General features: G+C 43.3%; 1 protein-coding gene across 1 annotated transcript in view; it reads left to right on the top strand.

The window, feature by feature from the left end:
* The window catches only part of insrb (insulin receptor b), a 76,923-nt gene extending 57,498 nt beyond the window's left edge, over positions 1 to 19,425 (top strand). Inside the window, exons 3-23 of the mRNA XM_076725935.1 lie at positions 1,722 to 1,930; positions 2,052 to 2,185; positions 8,200 to 8,339; positions 8,570 to 8,714; positions 8,805 to 9,019; positions 9,528 to 9,654; positions 10,267 to 10,517; positions 10,781 to 10,948; positions 11,039 to 11,237; positions 12,576 to 12,714; positions 13,267 to 13,420; positions 13,902 to 14,050; positions 15,152 to 15,308; positions 15,466 to 15,562; positions 15,789 to 15,856; positions 15,965 to 16,194; positions 17,309 to 17,419; positions 17,562 to 17,724; positions 17,842 to 17,971; positions 18,064 to 18,198; positions 18,735 to 19,425. Coding sequence (XP_076582050.1) covers positions 1,722 to 1,930; positions 2,052 to 2,185; positions 8,200 to 8,339; positions 8,570 to 8,714; positions 8,805 to 9,019; positions 9,528 to 9,654; positions 10,267 to 10,517; positions 10,781 to 10,948; positions 11,039 to 11,237; positions 12,576 to 12,714; positions 13,267 to 13,420; positions 13,902 to 14,050; positions 15,152 to 15,308; positions 15,466 to 15,562; positions 15,789 to 15,856; positions 15,965 to 16,194; positions 17,309 to 17,419; positions 17,562 to 17,724; positions 17,842 to 17,971; positions 18,064 to 18,198; positions 18,735 to 19,089 — 3,476 coding nt within the window. The 3' untranslated portion in view covers positions 19,090 to 19,425. The remainder of the gene's footprint in view (positions 1 to 1,721; positions 1,931 to 2,051; positions 2,186 to 8,199; positions 8,340 to 8,569; positions 8,715 to 8,804; positions 9,020 to 9,527; positions 9,655 to 10,266; positions 10,518 to 10,780; positions 10,949 to 11,038; positions 11,238 to 12,575; positions 12,715 to 13,266; positions 13,421 to 13,901; positions 14,051 to 15,151; positions 15,309 to 15,465; positions 15,563 to 15,788; positions 15,857 to 15,964; positions 16,195 to 17,308; positions 17,420 to 17,561; positions 17,725 to 17,841; positions 17,972 to 18,063; positions 18,199 to 18,734) is intronic.
* Positions 19,426 to 20,160: the final 735 nt, after the last annotated feature.

Here is a 20,160-nt window from a genome sequence, read left to right as displayed (position 1 = left end):
AAATGCTTGTAGCTTGTTATTTGACCCAGATCTGCTTCTTGCCCCAGTGCTCTCTTGGTTCATTTAGCACATGATATCAAAGCTGACAGTATAGTGAGAAACATGGTGAGAGATGGTGATTAACACGCAGGGTTACGGACAGGAAACCCAGTTGGAGATCAGTTGCGGCCTGGATATTCTTCTGTTTTCTCGAGTTAATTCTAAAGTAAATGAAAGAATCAGATGTTTGAAACATTGTTTTTGACTGTGTTCACTGATGGCACTGCACTAGTATTTCAATTGAGACAGCTGGCTGATGTTGTTTACCTGCCAGGATGGATGCTAGAATGGAATGAATTTATAGCTAAGGTGATTCCTTAACCTGTTTGCACCCAGTCTGTGTGTGCAGCTGGTAAAACGTTCAGTGCCTGGTATGAGGTGAGACCTAATGAGTCTCTACTGGCCCTCAGACAAGGCAGTAACAGTTAGTTTATTAGATCATTACAGGGCACAGGTCAAACCTGACTGATAATCCAATCACAATCGACACTCAGGCTCTATCCCCAAATGCTGTTTGCCAATAGGTCAAATGAAACTTGACATGAGCCAATGACATATAATGTTCAGCCTATTAGCAATTAAGGTTGTTTCCATGGTGCTGCAGACCGCCGCTGTTGGCCATCAGGCATAAATTGTGGACACTCACTCCCTGGATGCTAGGTGGGCAATCAGTGGTTGTCCAATTGCATGTTTGCATGCAAATTACAGCTGGAGCTTGTCTGATTGTGTTCTTGAATGCTAATTAGTGTTTGTCTAATTGTGTGCTTTTGTGCAAATTAAGTTGACATGTTCAGCCAACCTCTTTGGTCAGCAGTGATATTTTAGGATGACATAACAACAGCGTAGAGGTCATGCAACTGTAACCGGTGTTCAACTTGTTGATAGAGCTTTGCTTTACCAGTACAGCATGTTTGACTGGATAGCTTCATGCTCTGCTAACCTACAGGGGCTCAGACAAGTGTGTATATTAATGGGGGGACATGATTTGGGATCTTTGGTAGGAATCAAAGTTAGTGATGTCAGCACCATGTTTCTGTGCTTTATTATTTTTTACATTTTATCTTTTTGTGAGGGTCAAAGGTTTCAGTTTTCAGCAGGTTTGTATTCCTTCTGATGGCAGTACATCGTTCCCATTTTCTCTTTTAGTGACCACAGTAACCGCTCATTAAAAAGGCAACAAAGAACCACAAGGCCTAGCTGAGAACACCTGTTTATAGTTCATGCAGCCATGTTCATGTGTGTGTACTTACACACCAAACATGCATGTGGTTCCCTCTCTGCGCTCAGATCAGAGCAAACCACCACTTGGTGGCCATTTTGACCACAGGGTTTTGCACTCTCCGCTCCTTCTTGTTTTAATGTTTTGTGAGCCTTTAAATGCTAGACAGAGGGACTGAGACAGAGAAATATCCCTGCCTACATGCAGCCCTGTGCTGGGTATATTTGGTGTTTTTGTTTTTTTGTTTTACTTTGCTTCTGCGGGGTGTTTGTGTGTTTTTGTGAACTTTGGATAAGTCCCTTTGCTCTCCCACTCATCTCCAAATCCCATTTAAAAAGCAGTGGTCATAAACACAGTCATAATGGTGGTTCTAGTGGGGGCCAAAAGAAAACATGACAGAGTCCATGTGTATCAAACCTGATATTAACCCCTTCTTTCCCTTTTCTTCTCTGCCTTTCTTCAGTGTGCCTGGACAACTGTAAGCATGGTGCGTGTAGCCGTCAGGGCCAGTGCTGCCATGACCAGTGCCTGGGCGGCTGTTCTGAGCCAGGTAATGCAAGTAGCTGTGTGGCCTGCAGGAACCTGCAGCATGGGAATACCTGTGTGGAGAAATGTCCTCCTGGATACTACGTCTTCAGGGGCTGGCGCTGCGTCAGCTTCTCTTTCTGCCAGGTTGGTAATAACTGGAATTCTTAAGGTCAAGGCACTTAATATTCAGCAAAAATGTTGAAACTTTCATACACCGGTGTAAACAAATGTGTTTTATATGTGTTTTTCTTGTTTTTAAACACAGGAACTCCACAACCAGTGTAAGCAGACTAAGAAGATGAACCAGGACCGGGAGTCGGGCTGCTACGAATACGTCATTCATAACGGTGCCTGTATTCCAGAGTGTCCTTCTGGATACACCACTATCAACTCCACTACGTACGTCTGCCACTCTCACACACCCACACCTTTAATGCCACCATAAACACTGCTGTGTTATTGATGGTGGCCATCATTACATGATCACATCCCTCTGTGACTGCAGCGGTCCAGGTGGATTGTGGTCACTCAACACACTCAATAACATTTCCACACAACAGATGATGATGTTTGGAAGTTGATCAAACAAAAAGGCAAGAGTCTTTTCTCCACTATGGAAAGTCTCTCGTCTGTGGAGAAGCAGCTGGACTACTCGGGACAAATGATGTAAAGACACTGTTAAAGGCAAAACATCACCTGCTTCTTTGTTTGCCTCGTTGTCAAATGTAAGCAGGGATATATGTTGATATAAGGTTGGTTATACTTTCTGTTAATCTTGACTGTCAAGTTTTCAGAAAAGTAAATATGTAAGTATGCAAAACTTAGAACAGATCTAGATGACGGCATCGGAGAGCGAGAGAATCGTCTCTTAAGACATATATATAACTCAAGTAGTACTCTCATTTCAGCTTTAGCTGTAGGCAAACAAATGTTGATAACTCTGACACTTAATATTGGTATGCTAACTTACTCAGTAGCATCAAATACAAAGTTGCCATACAGACATGAGACTACATAATTTCATATGCAAATAAGTCCTCTAATCTCATTTGCCGTAAATGAGTCCCTGGTGTTTTCACAGCCTCCGTCACATTCTGTTCCCAGTGATTACACAGCTGCATCGAGTCAAAGCCTCACCAAACTGACATAAAGGAACAAATAATCGTCCACAGCAGTTTCAACATTTTCACGTGGAGATTAACTGCATAAATGTTACTTAAGATGGAGTTGGTGTTGCAAACAAAAATCACTTTTTATCAGCATGGAGCAACGTTTCTTATGATGCTAAAGGGTTGGTTATTTTGGAAACGGTGTACAAAGGTGCACTGGAGTGAAATAATGTGCCTGCATCTTTATGCACCCTTTATGTCCACTTATTTTCCAATTGAAAGGATTATTCAGTTGGTTCAAGTTTACAATCTGTCTGGGACCTGTTTGCTTAGTCTGGTTGATTGGTTCACATGAGATTATCTCGTGTGAAATAATTGCAAATTAGAATTGTTGATTGATAGTGAAGATTCAGTGTCTTTAAACCCAGTTAGGGTAACAAACATGTGCACTGACCGGGACACTGACATTTATGGCTGCATGAAGAATGCTTTGGACATGTAGGCCCTCTGCTGTAGCTGTATAGCTTGGTATTTAAGATTAGTACGTCACACAGGTGAAAGATCAAAGGTCCAAATCCCTGCAAAAGACATTTGTCCTCAAGCATACTGAACCTGTTATCTTATTGCAATTTGCCCCCGATAAAAGTGTCAGTGGGTGCCTAGAATGTAAAAACAACCAGAGGACTGTGTGGACGTCACCTGGTCCTGTTCAGCACACAGCTTTGTCTGCATGTGCGACAAGCAAGGGCACGACCTCATTCAGCATTCTTACTTGTAATGAACGGGGTCAGAAGAACATCACCGGCTTCCTTGTTTAGCATCAGTAGCTGTTGCTAAATGAGGAGGACACTTATTTGTTTTGAGGCCAAGTATGTGTTTTGAAACCATTGCTGTTTGCATGCTTTCAAAACACATACATGGGTTGAGGCAATGAGGATAAAACATTTTCCAGTAGAAACGCGATGGATGTAATGCTCCTGTTGTCTGTTTGTGGCTAGGCAGAGGGAGCCACCAGTTCATTTAAAAACACTATCAAATGCCAAGTCACATACCAAGAAGTAGTCGTCTTGTGTATTTAAGCTATGACAGAAGGTTTTAACTGAGACCGCTTTTGTTGGTGTAAAGACATAAAAACATAAATGGGGTGCAGAGAAGGAAGAAAGATGGACGGTGAGTGAAAAGGAAACACAGAGAGGTGTATTTCTCTGAGTTTGTTAGGCAGATTGTGTGCTGGAGATGTCTGCATCGCTTGAAGCCACAGGTGGCTGGATGATTAATGGTGTTTGTGTGTTTCTGGTATACCTGCGTACTTGCGTGTGCATGTATATATGTGTATGTGTGTGTCCGTACATGCATTTGAGTGCTTGTGTGTGCAGAACGTGTTTGTGACTACATTAGCCCGTTCCCAGTAAAGTGTTTGGTCGGGTTACTTTTTCCAGGTGCAGGCTGGGAGAAATGTCCACTATGTCCAGATAGAAAGACGTGTTTATGTATATATAGATATGTTTATTAGGTAAACAGAGCTTCAGCATACACAGTAGAAATGGTAAGGACATTTCAACCCTACATGACTTTCTCCCAATGCATCTTGTGTGTGTGTGTGTGTGTGTGTGTGTGTGCATGTGTATGTGTGTGTTTAAGAGAGAGATTGACTTTCCCTTGCATGCTGCCAGCCTGCAGGGATTATCAGGTGCTTAGACAGAAAAGAACATTGCTTTAAGTCTCAGTCATGCACCCTGAGGCATACGGCAGAATGGCAACCTTCGCATGTGTGTCCGAGTGTTTATGTGTGCGCTTGCATATAGGTGTATGTGCGCACACATTATGTGAAAAAGGCTTTTTCATTGGGATTCTGTTGCAACATCAGGGCCTCTGTGCGTTTGTTTTGCTTCCATGGTTTGGTTCTAGCAAGAACAAGCGTCATCACAGTGGCTTAGCCTGGCAGAAGCTACACCCAGACAGACACGCACACACGCCCAGACAGTCAGACAGACGACACACATTGTGCATTTGCGTACACACACACACACACACACACACCATTTAGGACTGACAAGAACTATGGATGTTCCAGAGTAGGGGAAAAGAAGATCCAAAAGTTTGCATCATGGTTTTACTGCGATGCCAATAAACTGTTGGTTAGTAAAATTCTACCTCCCTGTGGCGTCCTTGAATAGTATTATGCAAATCATTGCATCTATAATGTTAGTCTCAGTATTTAGTATGTAAGGTAATTAGTGCGTGCACAACAACAAAAGAGACACACAATAAGATCAAAACTGTCTCCTAATCCTGACACAGAAACACTTCATGATGAAACATGTTTTTGCACATACATCCCCAATTCCAGAAAGATTGGGCTGCTGTGTGAAATGTAAATAAAAACAGAATACAGCCCAGTATGCAACCTGTTTACCTGTGGAAAGTTCCAAACAGGTGTTTTTGGAGCATTCAACAACTTTCTCAGTCTTTAATTGCTCCTGTCCCAACTTGTTCAAAACATGTTTCTGCATCAAATTCAGGATAAGCAGATATTTACAAAAATCAATGTCAGCATGTTTTCTCTGTGTCTTCTTCTGTGTCTACAGACAGGTAGCTGTACTCTCTTGACGTTTAGCCATCACTAACATTCACTGAAAAGAGTTTGCTCATCTTTCCTGGATGCTGTAACAGCACAGTAGTACAGCAGTGTGTGTTTGTGTGTGAGTGCACTTGGTTTGGTTCCGCCAGGCCTGGGCCCGGAACCAAACCCGAGCATCAGCTGCGGCCTCTCTTCTCGATGGATCTAGCAGACCCTGGAGCCGGAGTCACAGAGTTCAGCCGGACAGATAAACACTGTCCCTTTAAGAGCTGCCATTGGACCCAGCCTGTCTGCCTGTGTGTCTGTGTTTTTCAGTACAACGACCCAAAACATTCTCTCTTTCTACACTGCAACTAGAGCATTACTTTTGAGGAGATGAATATACGATTTTCCATGTGGGAGAAAGAGCGAGAGACACACAAAATATCCTTGAGCTGTTCTTCTCACTGTTATTTTGCAGAGATCATTACAGTGTGTTTCCACTCACTCACAAGTCGTAGAGGGGAAACAATGATTTGGCCTCTGATTGATGTAAATTATTAAGAGCTTGATAAGATGGAAACTAGGAGAAGCCAGGTGTGTAATGGGTCATTTGGCTCTCTCAGGGTGAGTAGGAAAAGCCAGACATGGACAAAACAGCACCCCTGGGACTCAGTGTTTCATGTCACTATGGTGAATGGCGTCTATAGCACGGCCTGGCTGCCTGGGGGGAAAGAAGGGGCATGATTTGGGTAAGACTGTGTGTCTGTGTCTGTGTGTGTCTGTGTGTGTGTGTGTGTGTGTGTGTGTGTGTGTGTGTGTGTGTGTGTGTGTGTGTGTGTGTGTGTGTGTGTGCGCTTCCTGGAGAGGGGGATTATAATAAGAGTTGCATAAACATAGAATTAAATCAGGCTGAGCTTACAAATGGCAGTTCATGCAGAGCTTGCATGGTCCCTGCAGTGAACAACAGCATCCTTTGTTAGCTGTTCCCCGGGCACAGGGGCTGCTTTAAAAAGGTGCCTGTTAAGGCTGCTGTTTGATGTCATTGTCTCCTCTACTTTAAGTTTTGACACCGTGATTGGACCGCTTCAAAATCCATCCTAGTGAGCTGGTGTCATCCTCTGGCCTCCTCTGATCTGTGGATTTTTAAAATTTTTTTCAAGAAAACTAAACATTTTTGAACTTTTTTGCACGGCCACCCCAAGCTCTATGTCAATGGTGTTAGGAACAGTAAGTTGAGGGTGAGGTAGCTGACCAATCAAAAAGAAAAAAAGGAGAAAACTAAACCTTTACCTTTGTGGTTAGCGATGTCAAGACTGGAAGTGGAATTAAAGAGTGGGATTATGTTCTTTTGAGAGTGCTTCAAAAAAAAAAGGTCCTCATTTGTGAATGAAGCGTCGGGTCCCCTTTCTCTGTGTGCCATGTACCCGGTCGCTCGCTACACAAGGCCTGCCTTTTGTGAATGAATTTCCTGAAAGGCAGCACTATCAAGGCCTCGCTGCTCAGTGTACGTGTGTATATGTGATTACGTGCCTGAGCACATGTTTGCAGGGAGAGGACGCCTCTCGTAGAGCTGACGGAGAAGGAGAAACAGAGGAATGTCTATTGGCAACTGCAGCTGGTGTTTCAGTCGTGTTGTTTTTGTTGTCTGTGATTATGTTCTGTGCATGCATTGGTGCGTGTGTGTGTGTGTGTGTGTGTGTGTGTGTGTGTGCTGTACGTGTGACAGAAGTAATTGAAGCAAAGGATAAGACGGCTCTCTCCTCTATCCCCCAGTGCTAATAAAAATGACGGAGGCTCAGATGTGGATGAGAGATTGCCTAATCTAATTCCACTCCTAAAAGCCTATGGATTCATTATAGGAAGTATCAGATTAATTGACAGAATAATACAAAATTACCTCTGATTACATCAGCTCATTCATTCATTGTTGGTTTGACTGTCTCTCATTTGAGCTGATCAGTTTGAGAAAGTCTACATTCACTATTGTTGATGTTTAAGCAGTTTTGCCACTCTAAATTTACTTGTTTTAGCATAAATTTCATACATCCTGCTACTACTTTGGTTATTAGAAAATATTGATTAGATATTTAGTTAAGTTAAACAAAGGGTGTGCTTTTGATAAGAATTTTTATTACATTTGCTTTGTAAAGAAGGTAGATAACAGAACAAAGCAAGAGGCAAAAAACAAGAATGAGCGCAAGCTCAAATATGGTGCCTGCATATAAAAATCAGCATCGAGTCTGGAGGCTAGAAGAAATGTATATCAGTTGAATTCCACTGAACAGATTCAGCCTTGTTGTTTGAAAATGCCATGTCATCCCCGGTCCCAACCCACGCCACGCCAGTATGTCACTGAGCATTCCTGCCTCATACCATTCAATCCTGCTTCATTCCACTTCTGATATCTGCACACAGAGACATTCATGGCATTTTTTCTTCTCCTGTTTGCCAAAACAAAAAAAGAGTTTGTTGTTTGCCTCCACATAAGGCATATACTAAAGCCACATACTAAGCACAATAATCCCATTTTGATTAAACACACATAATGTCTTTGCTCGTCTGTATTGATCTGCATCAATAAGGTTTTCTGCTCAGCATATCAGCCAGTAATGACAGCATTAAATGACACATGGACGCACAAATTGTGGTTTTTGCAAGGCACACACCCCAGCACCTCATCCGTTGAGATGTTTATGTTGTGTTCATGGTCCTAATCTGTGTGCTTGTCCCTCTCTGTGTAGGCTGACCTGTTCGCCATGTGCAGGCCTGTGTCCAAAACTGTGTGTGGGAAATAAGACGATTGACTCTGTAACTTCAGCCCAGGCTTTGAGAGGCTGCACTGTTCTCCATGGCAACCTGATCATCAAGATTCGAGGAGGGAGTGAGTACTATTACACCTCACCTCCTGCTGGGCCTCCTGTAGAGGCTCTGGTTCTCGCACTATGTCTGCCTCCTTCTCCCTCCATTGCTCAGGTTTCTCAGTCTGTTTCTCTCTTTACCAGGACTTCTCACCAAACACTCTGTCTCTCCTCTTGTACATTCAAACCATATGGCTGTTTTCTGCCATCACCTAGTGGCTATCAGTATAACCAAATGTCTCTTTTCTTGCAGATAACATTGCAGCTGAGTTGGAGGCCAGTTTGGGCCAGATTGAGGAGATCACAGGCTACCTGACAGTTCGCAGAGCTTACGCCCTGGTGTCCCTCTCCTTCCTCCGTAAACTACGCATCATTAGGGGGGAGCATCTTGAGGGAGAGTAAGTCCTCTCTCCAAGTATATGAATTTAGATAAACGGTGCATCCTGCATTGTATTTCATGTCTTTATCCGTCTTCCTCTACCTCTCAGTGTCCACGCCTTCTATGCGCTGGACAACCAGAACCTGCGTGAGCTGTGGGATTGGTCCAAGCACAACCTGACCATCCTGCGTGGTCGTACATTCTTCCACTACAACTCCAAACTTTGCATGTCTGAAATCAGAAAGATGGAGGAGGTAACGGGAACCAAGGAGCGCAACCAAAAAAATGACATCGCTGTACGCACCAACGGGGACCAAGCCTCCTGTAAGAGAATCACAATTACGTTGGATTTAAAATGCTCTACATTGTTCTACATCTGCTCAAGATTTTTTGTGCTAGCAGTCCAGTAATTACCGTAATTAGTATTTTTTTCAATCTAATAGAAAAAGATTGTCCTCTTACTTTGTTTGTTGTTGTTGTTTTTGTCAACCTTATGATTTCTTCTTTTTAGCTTTTGGGGCATGAGAGAACATGCATCACATTCTATATTTGCTGAATGTATAATCGTGCTCTATTCTATATGGTAACACTGGAGCACACTAAAAATGCACTTTTAGCTTGTTGGCTAATCTTCCAAGAGTCCACATTACGCAGGCACTAATAAAGGACTCATATCAGATCAAGGAGGAACAAAACTCCTCAGGACATCCTTATTCTATGTGATGTGCTCTGTGTGGTGTGTGTTTTTTTTCAATATGGGGTTTGATGTTCTGCTGTCCATTTGCTCTTTACCCAAAGGCATGTGCTGAGCATTTTCTGCTTTATCCCATAGGTGAGACCAAGCTGCTGAAATTCACCGTGATCAAGACCACATCAAATATGATCATGTTAAAGTGGGAGCCCTTCTGGCCCTTAGACTTTAGAGACCTGCTGGGATTTATGGTTCTCTACAAAGAGGCGTAAGTACCTGACAAAAATCATGTGTTTTTTTTCATACCATGGCACAAAACATACAAGAGTTTATAACAAAATAAAATGATAAAAATCTTACTTCAGTGATAGGACATCTTACGTTTCTCAGTGGTACACAATTGGTGCATATCTTATCATCATTGCAGATGACACGCAGCTGTCCTCCGTTATGTTTAGCTATTTCATACTCAGCTTTGAAAGTCATGTCAGTAACTTAACCAGGACGTCTTTTAATCCTTTGGAAAACATGTCAAAAGTTAGAGGGTTTATATTTCAAGTTGACTCTGACAGGCTGGTTCATGCATTCATCTCAACCAGGGTCGATTACTTTAATGCTCTCTTTGCTGCATTACCAAAACAAACAGTAGGAAGGCTCCAGAAAGCTCCAGAACGCAACAGGCAGAGTCCCCACACAAAAACCAACACATTACTCCAGTAGTTAAATCACTTCATCGGCTCTCACCCTCAAAATTCTGCATATACTCTTAAAAGCACTTAATTTCTTTGGTGTCCTAGTATATTTTATATATCATAATCTCATGCCACTAGCCACTTCAATTGCATCTGTTGATCTGTTTCTTTCTTTCCACCTGCTCCAGGCCATATAAAAATGTGACGGAGTTTGATGGACAGGACGCATGTGGCTCTAACAGCTGGGTGATTGCTGATGTTGAACCTCCATCCCGTTCCACGGAAAGCAAGAAGGCAGAGAACCCGGGCCACCTGATCCGACCGTTGAAACCCTGGACCCAGTACGCCATTATGATCAAAACTCAACTGTCTGCATCTGACGAGCACCAGGTTCATGGAGCCAAGAGCGAGATCATCTACGTCCGCACCAGTGCCTCCAGTGAGTTACACTACTTGAAAAAGCCCACACACATTAGGAAAATATGTTTTTAGAGACTTTGTTGGTTTTGGATGTGGGAAATTTCATGGAGACTGGACTTTTGACTCTCTCGCCTTAAAGGTAGCCTGTGGAGTTTTCATGTAAACAAACAGTAATTTTTCAATTTAGTCTTTCTGGCTGTTAAAGTCATTTAAGCTGCCAAGGTCATACAATACCAATGCAGTCCTGACAATTGTCTCCCTGTCTTCCTCCATCACCCTCAGAGCCCTCTGTGCCTCTGGACCCCATCTCCTCCTCCAACTCCTCCTCTCAGATTATCCTGAAGTGGAAGCCTCCCACCAGTCCTAATGGTAACATCACCCACTACCGGGTCATCTGTCGTAAGCAGCCCGAGGACAGCGACCTCTACAAGTTTGATTACTGCCTGCAAGGTTAGTATCCTCAGATTGCAACATTCGAGTCTGCCCACACGACCGTTTACAAACAAATCAGCTGCCCTCACACCTATTTCTCCGGCACAGGAATGAAGCTGCCGTCTCGTACCCCGACCCACCTGGACAGTGAGGATGAGCAGAAGTGGAACCACACGGATGAGCCCACGTCAGGGGGAAGGTGCTGCGCCTGCCCAAAGACAGACAGCGAGCTGAAGAAGGAGCAGGAGGAGATAGAGTACCGCAAGACCTTCGAGAACTACCTCCACAATGAAGTCTTTGCGAGCAGGTACACGTCCCAGATCGTGATTAAATGACCATCACATCTGGACACCAGAATGCTGATACTTACTTACTTACTATACTTCTCTCTTGTCACAGTGGCTACAGTAGAGTCGGTTTGGTCTCAACCTTTCTTGAATTTTATGCTTGTGATAAAAGCTTGGGCACTTTAAGATGCCAGTTCATTTAGTGTTACACCAAGCGTAGCACTGAGAGGAGCTTCTTGCTTCGTTAGCTGCTGTTTGTGGCAGTGCAGCAGCAACACTGGAGCCCCTTTATCACTCCTTCTTTGTCCAAGCCACCATGATGTCGGTCTCAGAACGGCTTCGTGCCAACTCTGTCTCGTTCATCCGCGTGTGTGTGTGTATGTGTGTCATTTATGTAGACCCTTGTTTTTGTTCGGGGCACTAATGTGGGGGGCTTAGGGTGGGAGGTGCTGATTGTCTGGGCCCCGGTGCCCCTACCCTCTCCCCTGACACACACAAACACCCACAGTCTCTCCCTCAGCTTCCCTAGGGGAGTGATTACTGTGCCCATTATCATTCATGCCAGTCAGGGGTGCAGTCATGCAGACTGCCATTTGGACACACACAAACACACACACACCTCAGCTGCATTTTGAACCCATGCTGTTGGCCAAGGTCAGCTCCACACACCGAAGTGCACCAAGAACTCCTCATGCTCCCTTTTTCCATCACGCAAAGGGCCGCAGGAAGCCTTGTATTTTTCTCCTTCCTTAACCTCAGGTTCCTGGTGTTGGTTCAACATTAACTGAGTCTTACACTTCCTGTAGCAGAGAGAGGCTTCGCTGCAGCAGCTCGGGATAAAGTCACTCAAGGACACTCAATGGTGGTCGTTTTGGAATGAAGGAATAGTTTTCTAATTCATAGACAGTGATTCTATCTGTCCTCACACAGAGGTGCACTGCACATCCCTTGTGTCTTGGTTTAAGTTCAGTGAAGTCTTTGTAGTGGGTTTACACTTCTAACCTGAGAGTCAAGTGGACTCTCTCATTGGCACCATCCAGTGGTGAGGGCTGGTAGCTCTTCCAGCAGGGCAGTAGGTGGTATTTGTGGATAAATGTCATGCAGTGAGACTTGCCACACACTGTAAAGGTTAGTGTGGGCAAAGGTCCTCACTGGCCATCTCCACACTACTGTTCCTTCTGTCATCTGGCAGTCTGATTCTCATGGATTGCATCAGACTTAAGTTTTGATCATTTTTTACGGGCTTACGTGAGAGTCATTCATGTCAGAGGAGTGAGTGCTGTCTTCTTCCTCCAGGTTTTCAGTGACATTTGACCTAACTTCTGCTAAATACTTCACCCATTGCTCTGTTTCTTCAGACCATCTCGCCGGAGACGCTCAGTGGGAGTAGCAAACGCCACCCAAACCTCTCTCCACCTCACCACAGCCCCAAGTCTGCCATTCGGCTCCACCACAGCCACCCCTGAAGACGAAGACGAGGACGAGGAGGGATCCAAGGTCTCAAACCTTTTATATGCTGTTTATCATACAGATCATTTTTTTTAGTGTATCATTCCCATTCACTATGTGTTGATCGTTTGCTGTTCACCATCCTAGATCTCCAGTTAGTATAAAGACACATGAAATAAGAAAATGCACACTGATCCAGCTTACCTGTCCTCTGTAGAATAACATATTCCCACATCTGCAAATTTCTTTTAACACTGGTTTATCAGTTTGCAGTTAAATATGTTAGCCACAAATAAGCATACTGTATCATTTAAAGTACATGACATATTTTTTATATATATATATTCCTGTTCAGTTCAGCCTCAAAGTGGCAAAGGAACATGCTGTTCTCAAGACATTGCTCATGCTGTGCTTGTTTGTTTAGTTATATTTTTTTTCCACATGGCTGTGGTTTGGCGAAAATTGGTCTTAGATAAAAAAAAGAAAAAACTAAAAAGATAAATTGTTAGAAATATTTTTTTTTGTATGAGATGATTTCAATGTTACCCTGAATCACTGATGCTTGTTGGAGTAATGAGATCTCTCGTCTCGTCTGCTCAGGTGGAACTGAAGGTGTTCTCAAAGGAGTCAACAGTCATCTCCAATCTGCACCATTTTACCAGTTACAAAATAGAGATCATGGCATGCAACCACCCGACAGACCTCAAACGCTGCAGCATGGCTACTTACGTCAGTGCTCGAACTATGCCAGAGGGTAAGAACAAACAAAAAAAAACACACCCCCAGTTACCATGTTACAAGGCACACCTAGCTAGTAGCTAAGATGAATGCAGTGTAACACAACAGTTGTAATAAATCCTGCTTTTGAAGGTACTAATGCTCAGTTTTGATTTGTATTTTGTACAGTTTGTTTGTTTTCACCACTTGAGTTTTGACTTGTACTCTTTTAATTGCGCCCTCTTCCTGCGCCTCCTTCTTCTGCAATGGTATAATGTTTTTCCAACAAGAGAATTAGTGTCACCCACTACTTATCTCGATGAACCAACTCCTAATAACAACGTAGCAGTAGTGGATGGAAACAAGCAATCATTCACATTTCCCTTTGCCAATTTTCTCTAAATTTACCATCCATTTAGATAGAGACCCAGCTAGTGGCCAACTAAGAACAATGTTGAAATGCAGTGCTTCTTGCTGCATGTGTGTTCAATGTTTTTCTCTATGTCTGGTACCTACAGAGAAAGCAGACGACATCCCAGGCCCTGTGACCCATGAGATAGTCACAGCCGAGCCTCCCTACGTTATGATTAGATGGAACGCCCCTCGATCCCCAAATGGACTCATCATCTTGTATGAGGTCTTCTACAGGAAGGTCGGAGACACAGAGGTCAGTATGAGCCATTTCTGACCTTTCAGAAAGTAAGGACACAGGAAAAAGTCAGAGGAAGGAGGAATTGTGAGTCTTTTTTTTCCCATAAACTGAAGGACACAGAGGTGAGTGAGGGAAATGATCTTAATACACTCTGGAGGAAGGAGAAACTCAGGGCTTGAGGGGCAGGATAGGTGCACAAGGAAACATGGCAAGAAGAAATGCAGAGAGAACAAGGAGTGATCTGGGTCGACTGTGGGGAGTGGAGGCAGGTGGGAAAGAAAAGGTTCGCTGTATACATTCAAATTCTCGCCGTTCCTTATACAGAGAGACAAACAAAGGAAATATTTGTTTACAAACTCCCAATGCTGCCACTCTGTGTGTGTTGAAGTTTTCTGCTGCGTGTGTTTGCATATTGGTATTTCTGTGTGTTTGTGCGCGTAAGTGCTTGTCCCTCTGTGGCGGTGTGAGTGTGTAAGCCTGTGTGTTATTGTTTGCTTGCTGTAAATGTGTGAATTCATCTCTCATTGCTATTCATCGCTGCACTGCCTGACCCAAGGAGCCAGTAGCAGCTCTGTAACCATAGTGACAGAGGCAGGAAGGAAGACTAGAATGCAGTGGCAGGGATGGACTGGCATCTCAGACGACATCTCCAGTGCACTGCACTGCACTGAAAACACACTGCTCACCAACACACCCTGCAGCTGAAACACACTGATCTGAATTTATTTAATATGATGTTTAGAGTATGTCACGGGGTCACATTAATTGTTTGGTCTATTGCACAGTGGTGGCATATGGCAAACACTTGTTTTTTTATGCAGACCTCTGACTGACTGACTGTTAATTGTCGTGCAGGCTAAAAGTTGTGAATATTTTAACACAGTTTTGCGTGTTTTCTTCTTTGATATCTGCCACCTAAAATGTTTCAACTCAAAATTGTGTTCACTATTAGAGAAGTAAAAAAACAGTGCAGTTGTTCAGGCACTATAATAACTTCCAACTTTAAGGGACAGTATTATTGTGAAACACTTCTCTTTGGTAGAAAATAGTTTGTAACCATTAATAACGCTTGCTTGATCTCCCATGTTGAGTTTTTTTTTTTTTTTTTTTTCCCAGGTTCACACAGCTTGTGTGTCACGGCCGGCCTACCTCAAGTCAGGTGGCACAAAGCTTTCGCTTTTGCAACCTGGAAACTACAGCGTGAGGGTCCGCGCCACCTCCTTGGCTGGAAATGGCTCCTTTACAGAAACCACCTACTTCTTCATGCCCAACCGTAAGGCCGGAGCCTCTGTGTCTGACTTAACTGAACCCGCATGTGTGACAGTCATGCATCATTAACATGCACATTGTTTTACACATTATTATTCTTTAATACAGATGTGTCTGTCATACTCAAGTGATCTGACCAATGACTTCTGTGTTTATTACAGCTGATCCAGGTTTAATCTGGATTGTGATTGGTCCAGTCATCTGCTTCATCCTGCTGCTCTTCGTGGGAGGCGGAGTCTTTGTGATCTTCAAGAAGAGGTAAGACCTTTGACTGACATGTGTGAATGGTGATTGTTTTGCTGAGAAACCTGTCGTGGGATTTGAGTTAGAGGGTGTTCATACTTTGAGTTCAGTAGCAATCAGGAGTATGTGACAGGACAAAGAAACAAGGCAACTTCTGCAAGAAGGTCTGGACATACTGTAGAAAGATGACATCTTATCACAGCTTTCAGTGTCTCAGATGCTTTCTGTGGTTGTGTTACAGGCAAACAGAAGGCCCGACGGGACCTCTTATTGCCTCCTCAAACCCAGAGTACCTCAGTGCCAATGATGGTAAGAAGGGCATCGTAATAAAACTGCTAAGCTCAGAAAGTAACACACATTATGCTGTGATGACTTGTTGCTGTTTGATTTCATCAAAGTGCTGTCTGTCTTGTGTAGTGTATGTTCCTGACGAGTGGGAGGTGCCCCGGGAGAAGATCACGGTGCTCAGAGAGCTGGGTCAGGGCTCCTTCGGCATGGTGTACGAGGGAATCGCCAAGGACATCGTCAAAGGAGACCCGGACACACGCGTAGCCGTCAAGACGGTCAATGAATCGGCCAGCCTGCGCGAGAGGATCGAGTTCCTCAATGAAGCCTCCGTCATGAAGGCTTTCAGCTGTCACCATGTGGTACGGCACTGCAGGGCGGTTTTCAAACTGTTTCCTCTCACAGCTTCATTACTGGAGCAGCTTTCCATACACTTGTGAATTGCAGTACATCACAGCTTTGCATCGTTTTGTTGAAACCAGCAGGAACATGTATGACTCAGAGAATCATGACTCGCTTGTTGTGTTTACGCTGCCATATTGACACACAGTTTGACTCCAAAAACAAATCACGCTTAGTAAGCAATTGTGCTTACCATTACCGTTTTGTTAAACAGCCTACTAAGCATCAATTAAATCGCCATATGTTGTGCTGTCAGCCGTAAAACCCATGTCGACATGTGAGGAAAATTTTATTATTTACCCACAGATGAAGAGTTTAGAAATGTGCCATCTTGTCTGCCAGGCTAACAGCAAGAATGCTCCTCTTAAAGGTGAAAGAACTGAGGAAACCTTACCCACACTGAAGGAAATACTGAAATCATATATACTTTTGAATACAAGATTACTGTAGTTAACTTAAGAATAAGATGTACAGCATTATACACCATGTATAGAGCAGTATTTGCACAGTTCACCTCAATAATTGTAGGATGTTAACATGCATATTTGGTGATGAACAGTGTGGGAATTGTAGTTCTTTTTGTAGGTACTCCCCCATATTTATGTGACCAAAACCATTAGAGTTTAGTATAAACCTTAAACCTGCACTGTGGAACTTTTGTCTCCCCCCTCTGGCAGTGAGAGTAATGACACAAACAATGCTGAAGAGCTTACGACACCACAGGCTCTGCCATGCTCGTAGTTGCTGTAAACTACTTAGTCGTTGCTCGCCTTCTGCTCTGGCAAACCAATCATTACTGGCTAATGTTGAATGCAGTGTGGGACTGTCGCCACAGACTCCAGGTTTAAAAACTCCAGTATACAGAGAGATTTATAGGCTCCATAGCAGTGTGTGAACTCAGTTGGCCAAGGCTTGAATTTAATGGACATTTGTTTATATATAAAATTCACACATTTCAGCTTTAATTGAGTCATAATTAGAAATTTCAAGAATCTTTCATATCTTTACCTCCCAACAAGTGTTTGCTTGTGTTTCTAGTGAGGGTCAGCATTGTTTTTTTTTTCTTCTGTGTAGGTACGTCTGTTAGGTGTGGTGTCCAAAGGTCAGCCCACTCTGGTAGTGATGGAGCTGATGACCCATGGTGACCTGAAGAGCTACCTGCGTAGTCTCAGACCGGACTCTGAGGTATGTGTCGTCTCCACATTAAACAAAAAACAACTATCCGAGTGGAGCTAATCACACCTACTAAAGGAGGCTCAGTTCTGATATTTCCACACATCGCTCACTGACCTTATAACTGTCTTTTTGTGCGTGTGTGTTTTTGTAGAACAACCCATCAGGCCGTCCCCCGCCTACGCTGAAGGAGATGATCCAGATGGCTGCAGAAATTGCAGACGGCATGGCCTACCTCAACGCCAAGAAGTTTGTCCACAGAGACCTGGCAGCCAGGAACTGCATGGTGGCAGAGGACTTCACCGTCAAGATTGGAGGTATTGAAGCTTGTTTTGCTTTCTTTGTTCATATTTCCATTACAGTTCGTCTCAGTCAGCTCTGTGATATGACTGAATTGAATCTGTCCTCACAGAGTGTCTTTATCTTTCATGCAGACTTTGGTATGACTCGAGACATTTACGAGACCGACTACTACCGTAAAGGAGGGAAAGGCCTGCTTCCTGTCAGGTGGATGGCTCCAGAGTCTCTGAAGGACGGAGTCTTCACTGCCCACTCTGACTGCTGGTGAGTCGCACCTCGACAGCTGTGGGGCAGTCTTTGCGATCCTGATCGCATTCCTGGTGCATTTGATGACATGTTTGTTTGCGTGTCTGCAGGTCATTTGGCGTCGTGCTGTGGGAGATCAGTACGCTAGCAGAGCAGCCTTACCAGGGTTTATCCAATGAACAGGTTCTTAAGTTTGTCATGGATGGAGGATACCTGGACCGGCCAGACAACTGCCCCGAGAGAATGTGAGTGAATATTCAAAAGTAACTTGGAGCACCTTTGCTGCCTTGATCTTGTTGATAATGTGACTTAATATCTCAGATTGAAGGTTTCCTGTCGATGACTTTCATTTATTTATTTTTGTCTGGGATGCCATTAGATTCCTGATTGCTCATATTATGGAAAAAATGATCTGTTAAGCATTCAGGCACATTGATACTGGAGGAAAGTTGATCTCTATGAACTTTTTAAGCTAGCTTCTTCCACTGATTGACATTTTACATGATAAACATTATAAACCTCTTGCATCAGATTACTGAAATCTATATTAAAGTGTCAAGTATTCAATCTGGAAGCTTGCTACCCCCCTAACTTCTCTACAAATCATATCACGTGCTTGTGGTCATTTCAACATAGTTGTGGTCTCATTTTGCAATAATTAATAGTTGGAGGAATACCAGGGGCTGAGTGCTTAATCGAATGAGATGAGTGAAATATAGCATAGGCAGTTTATAGTCTGTATTTGAAGGCTAAAACTTTTTGTCTTCATCTCGTTTCCCAGGCACAGCCTAATGCAGATGTGCTGGCAGTACAACCCCAAGATGCGGCCGATGTTCCACGAGATCATCGAGATGCTGCGGGAGGACCTGCACCCGTCTTTCCAGGAGGTCTCCTTCTTCTACAGCGAGGAGAACAAAGTCCCGGAGACAGAGGAGTTTGACCTGGACCTGGACAACATGGAGAGCATCCCCCTGGACCCGTCGTCGTACTCGCAGAGAGAGGAGAGCTTAGGCAGGGACAGCGGGCCCTCTGTGGCCCTCAGGGGGAACTATGAGGAGCATGTCCCCTACACACACATGAACGGTGGCAAGAAAAACGGACGAATCTTATCGTTGCCCAGATCCAGCCCTTCCTAACATTTCCTGTTTCCTTAAAGAACTTGTTTAACCTGTCCCCCTCTCCCCTTCCCATCCTTCTCTCTCTTCCAGTCCATTTTTTTTCTGTATCCTTCATCGTTTTGTAATGATTTTCTTATTCTCGGAGAAGCCCTTCAGAAAAACACCCCACAGATCTCAGGACTTTTTATTTTCTTCCTCATGGCTGCCAAACACAGGCAAGCAAGGGATGCAAACATGGTGTAACACTTTTTTTAACTTCCTCCACACACACATCGGACTTTCTATTACCATATTACCTATCTATTGTTTTTCACTATCGCCACGTTTCCAGGACTCCATGCGATGGAAACAGAGAAAAAAAAAAAAACTGTGAACACAACAAACCTTAGACAACCAAGAAGGCTGCTTATGCTCAACCTCCTCGGGACTCGTCCCTCCTCTTCTCCCCACCAATCTGCATTTCCACATTTCTGTGCTTTGTTTTTTCTCCAAGTGAAATCTTGTTACTCAGATAGTGGCCTTTTTGTATGTGGCCTATAAACAAAGAGAAGTGTCTATCAGCGCTTACACTAATTTCCTTTTGAACAATGACTTAATCAGTTTGGAACGGTGGGATGACTTGCAAAGACTTGATCCTAGAACAAACATCTATTCCTAGAGGAATGTTTTTCTTTTTGTTTTGTTTGTTTTTTTTCTGTTTGTTTTTTTTTTTTTGGTTCTGCAGAATTCCAAACTACACACAAATTCATCGGGTGTTTGGTGAATAGTTTTAATTTATTTGCTCTTATTGTTATTTTCTCTTCTTTCTCAGTTTTATTTCTGTGTCCTCACTATATGGCTGAAGGATATTTAAACAGTTAAGAATTGGACAAAAGAGTTCCTCAGACTGACCAATAGCTGCTGCTTTGATATATTTTAGTGGGTATAGAAATATATAGAGAGAAATATATAATATATATAGTATATATGGAATATTGGTATTTATGTACCAATATTTTATATATAATATATGGCATATTGATGTTTTTGTAAATAGTTCATATTTGTAATATTTTTCATCAGAAGCTTTGCTAGCATTTTGTTTTGCCA

The sequence above is a fragment of the Chaetodon auriga genome, chromosome 3, assembly GCF_051107435.1.
Source record: "Chaetodon auriga isolate fChaAug3 chromosome 3, fChaAug3.hap1, whole genome shotgun sequence".
NCBI lineage: Eukaryota > Metazoa > Chordata > Actinopteri > Chaetodontiformes > Chaetodontidae > Chaetodon > Chaetodon auriga.
This window is presented reverse-complemented; position numbering and strand designations above follow the sequence as displayed.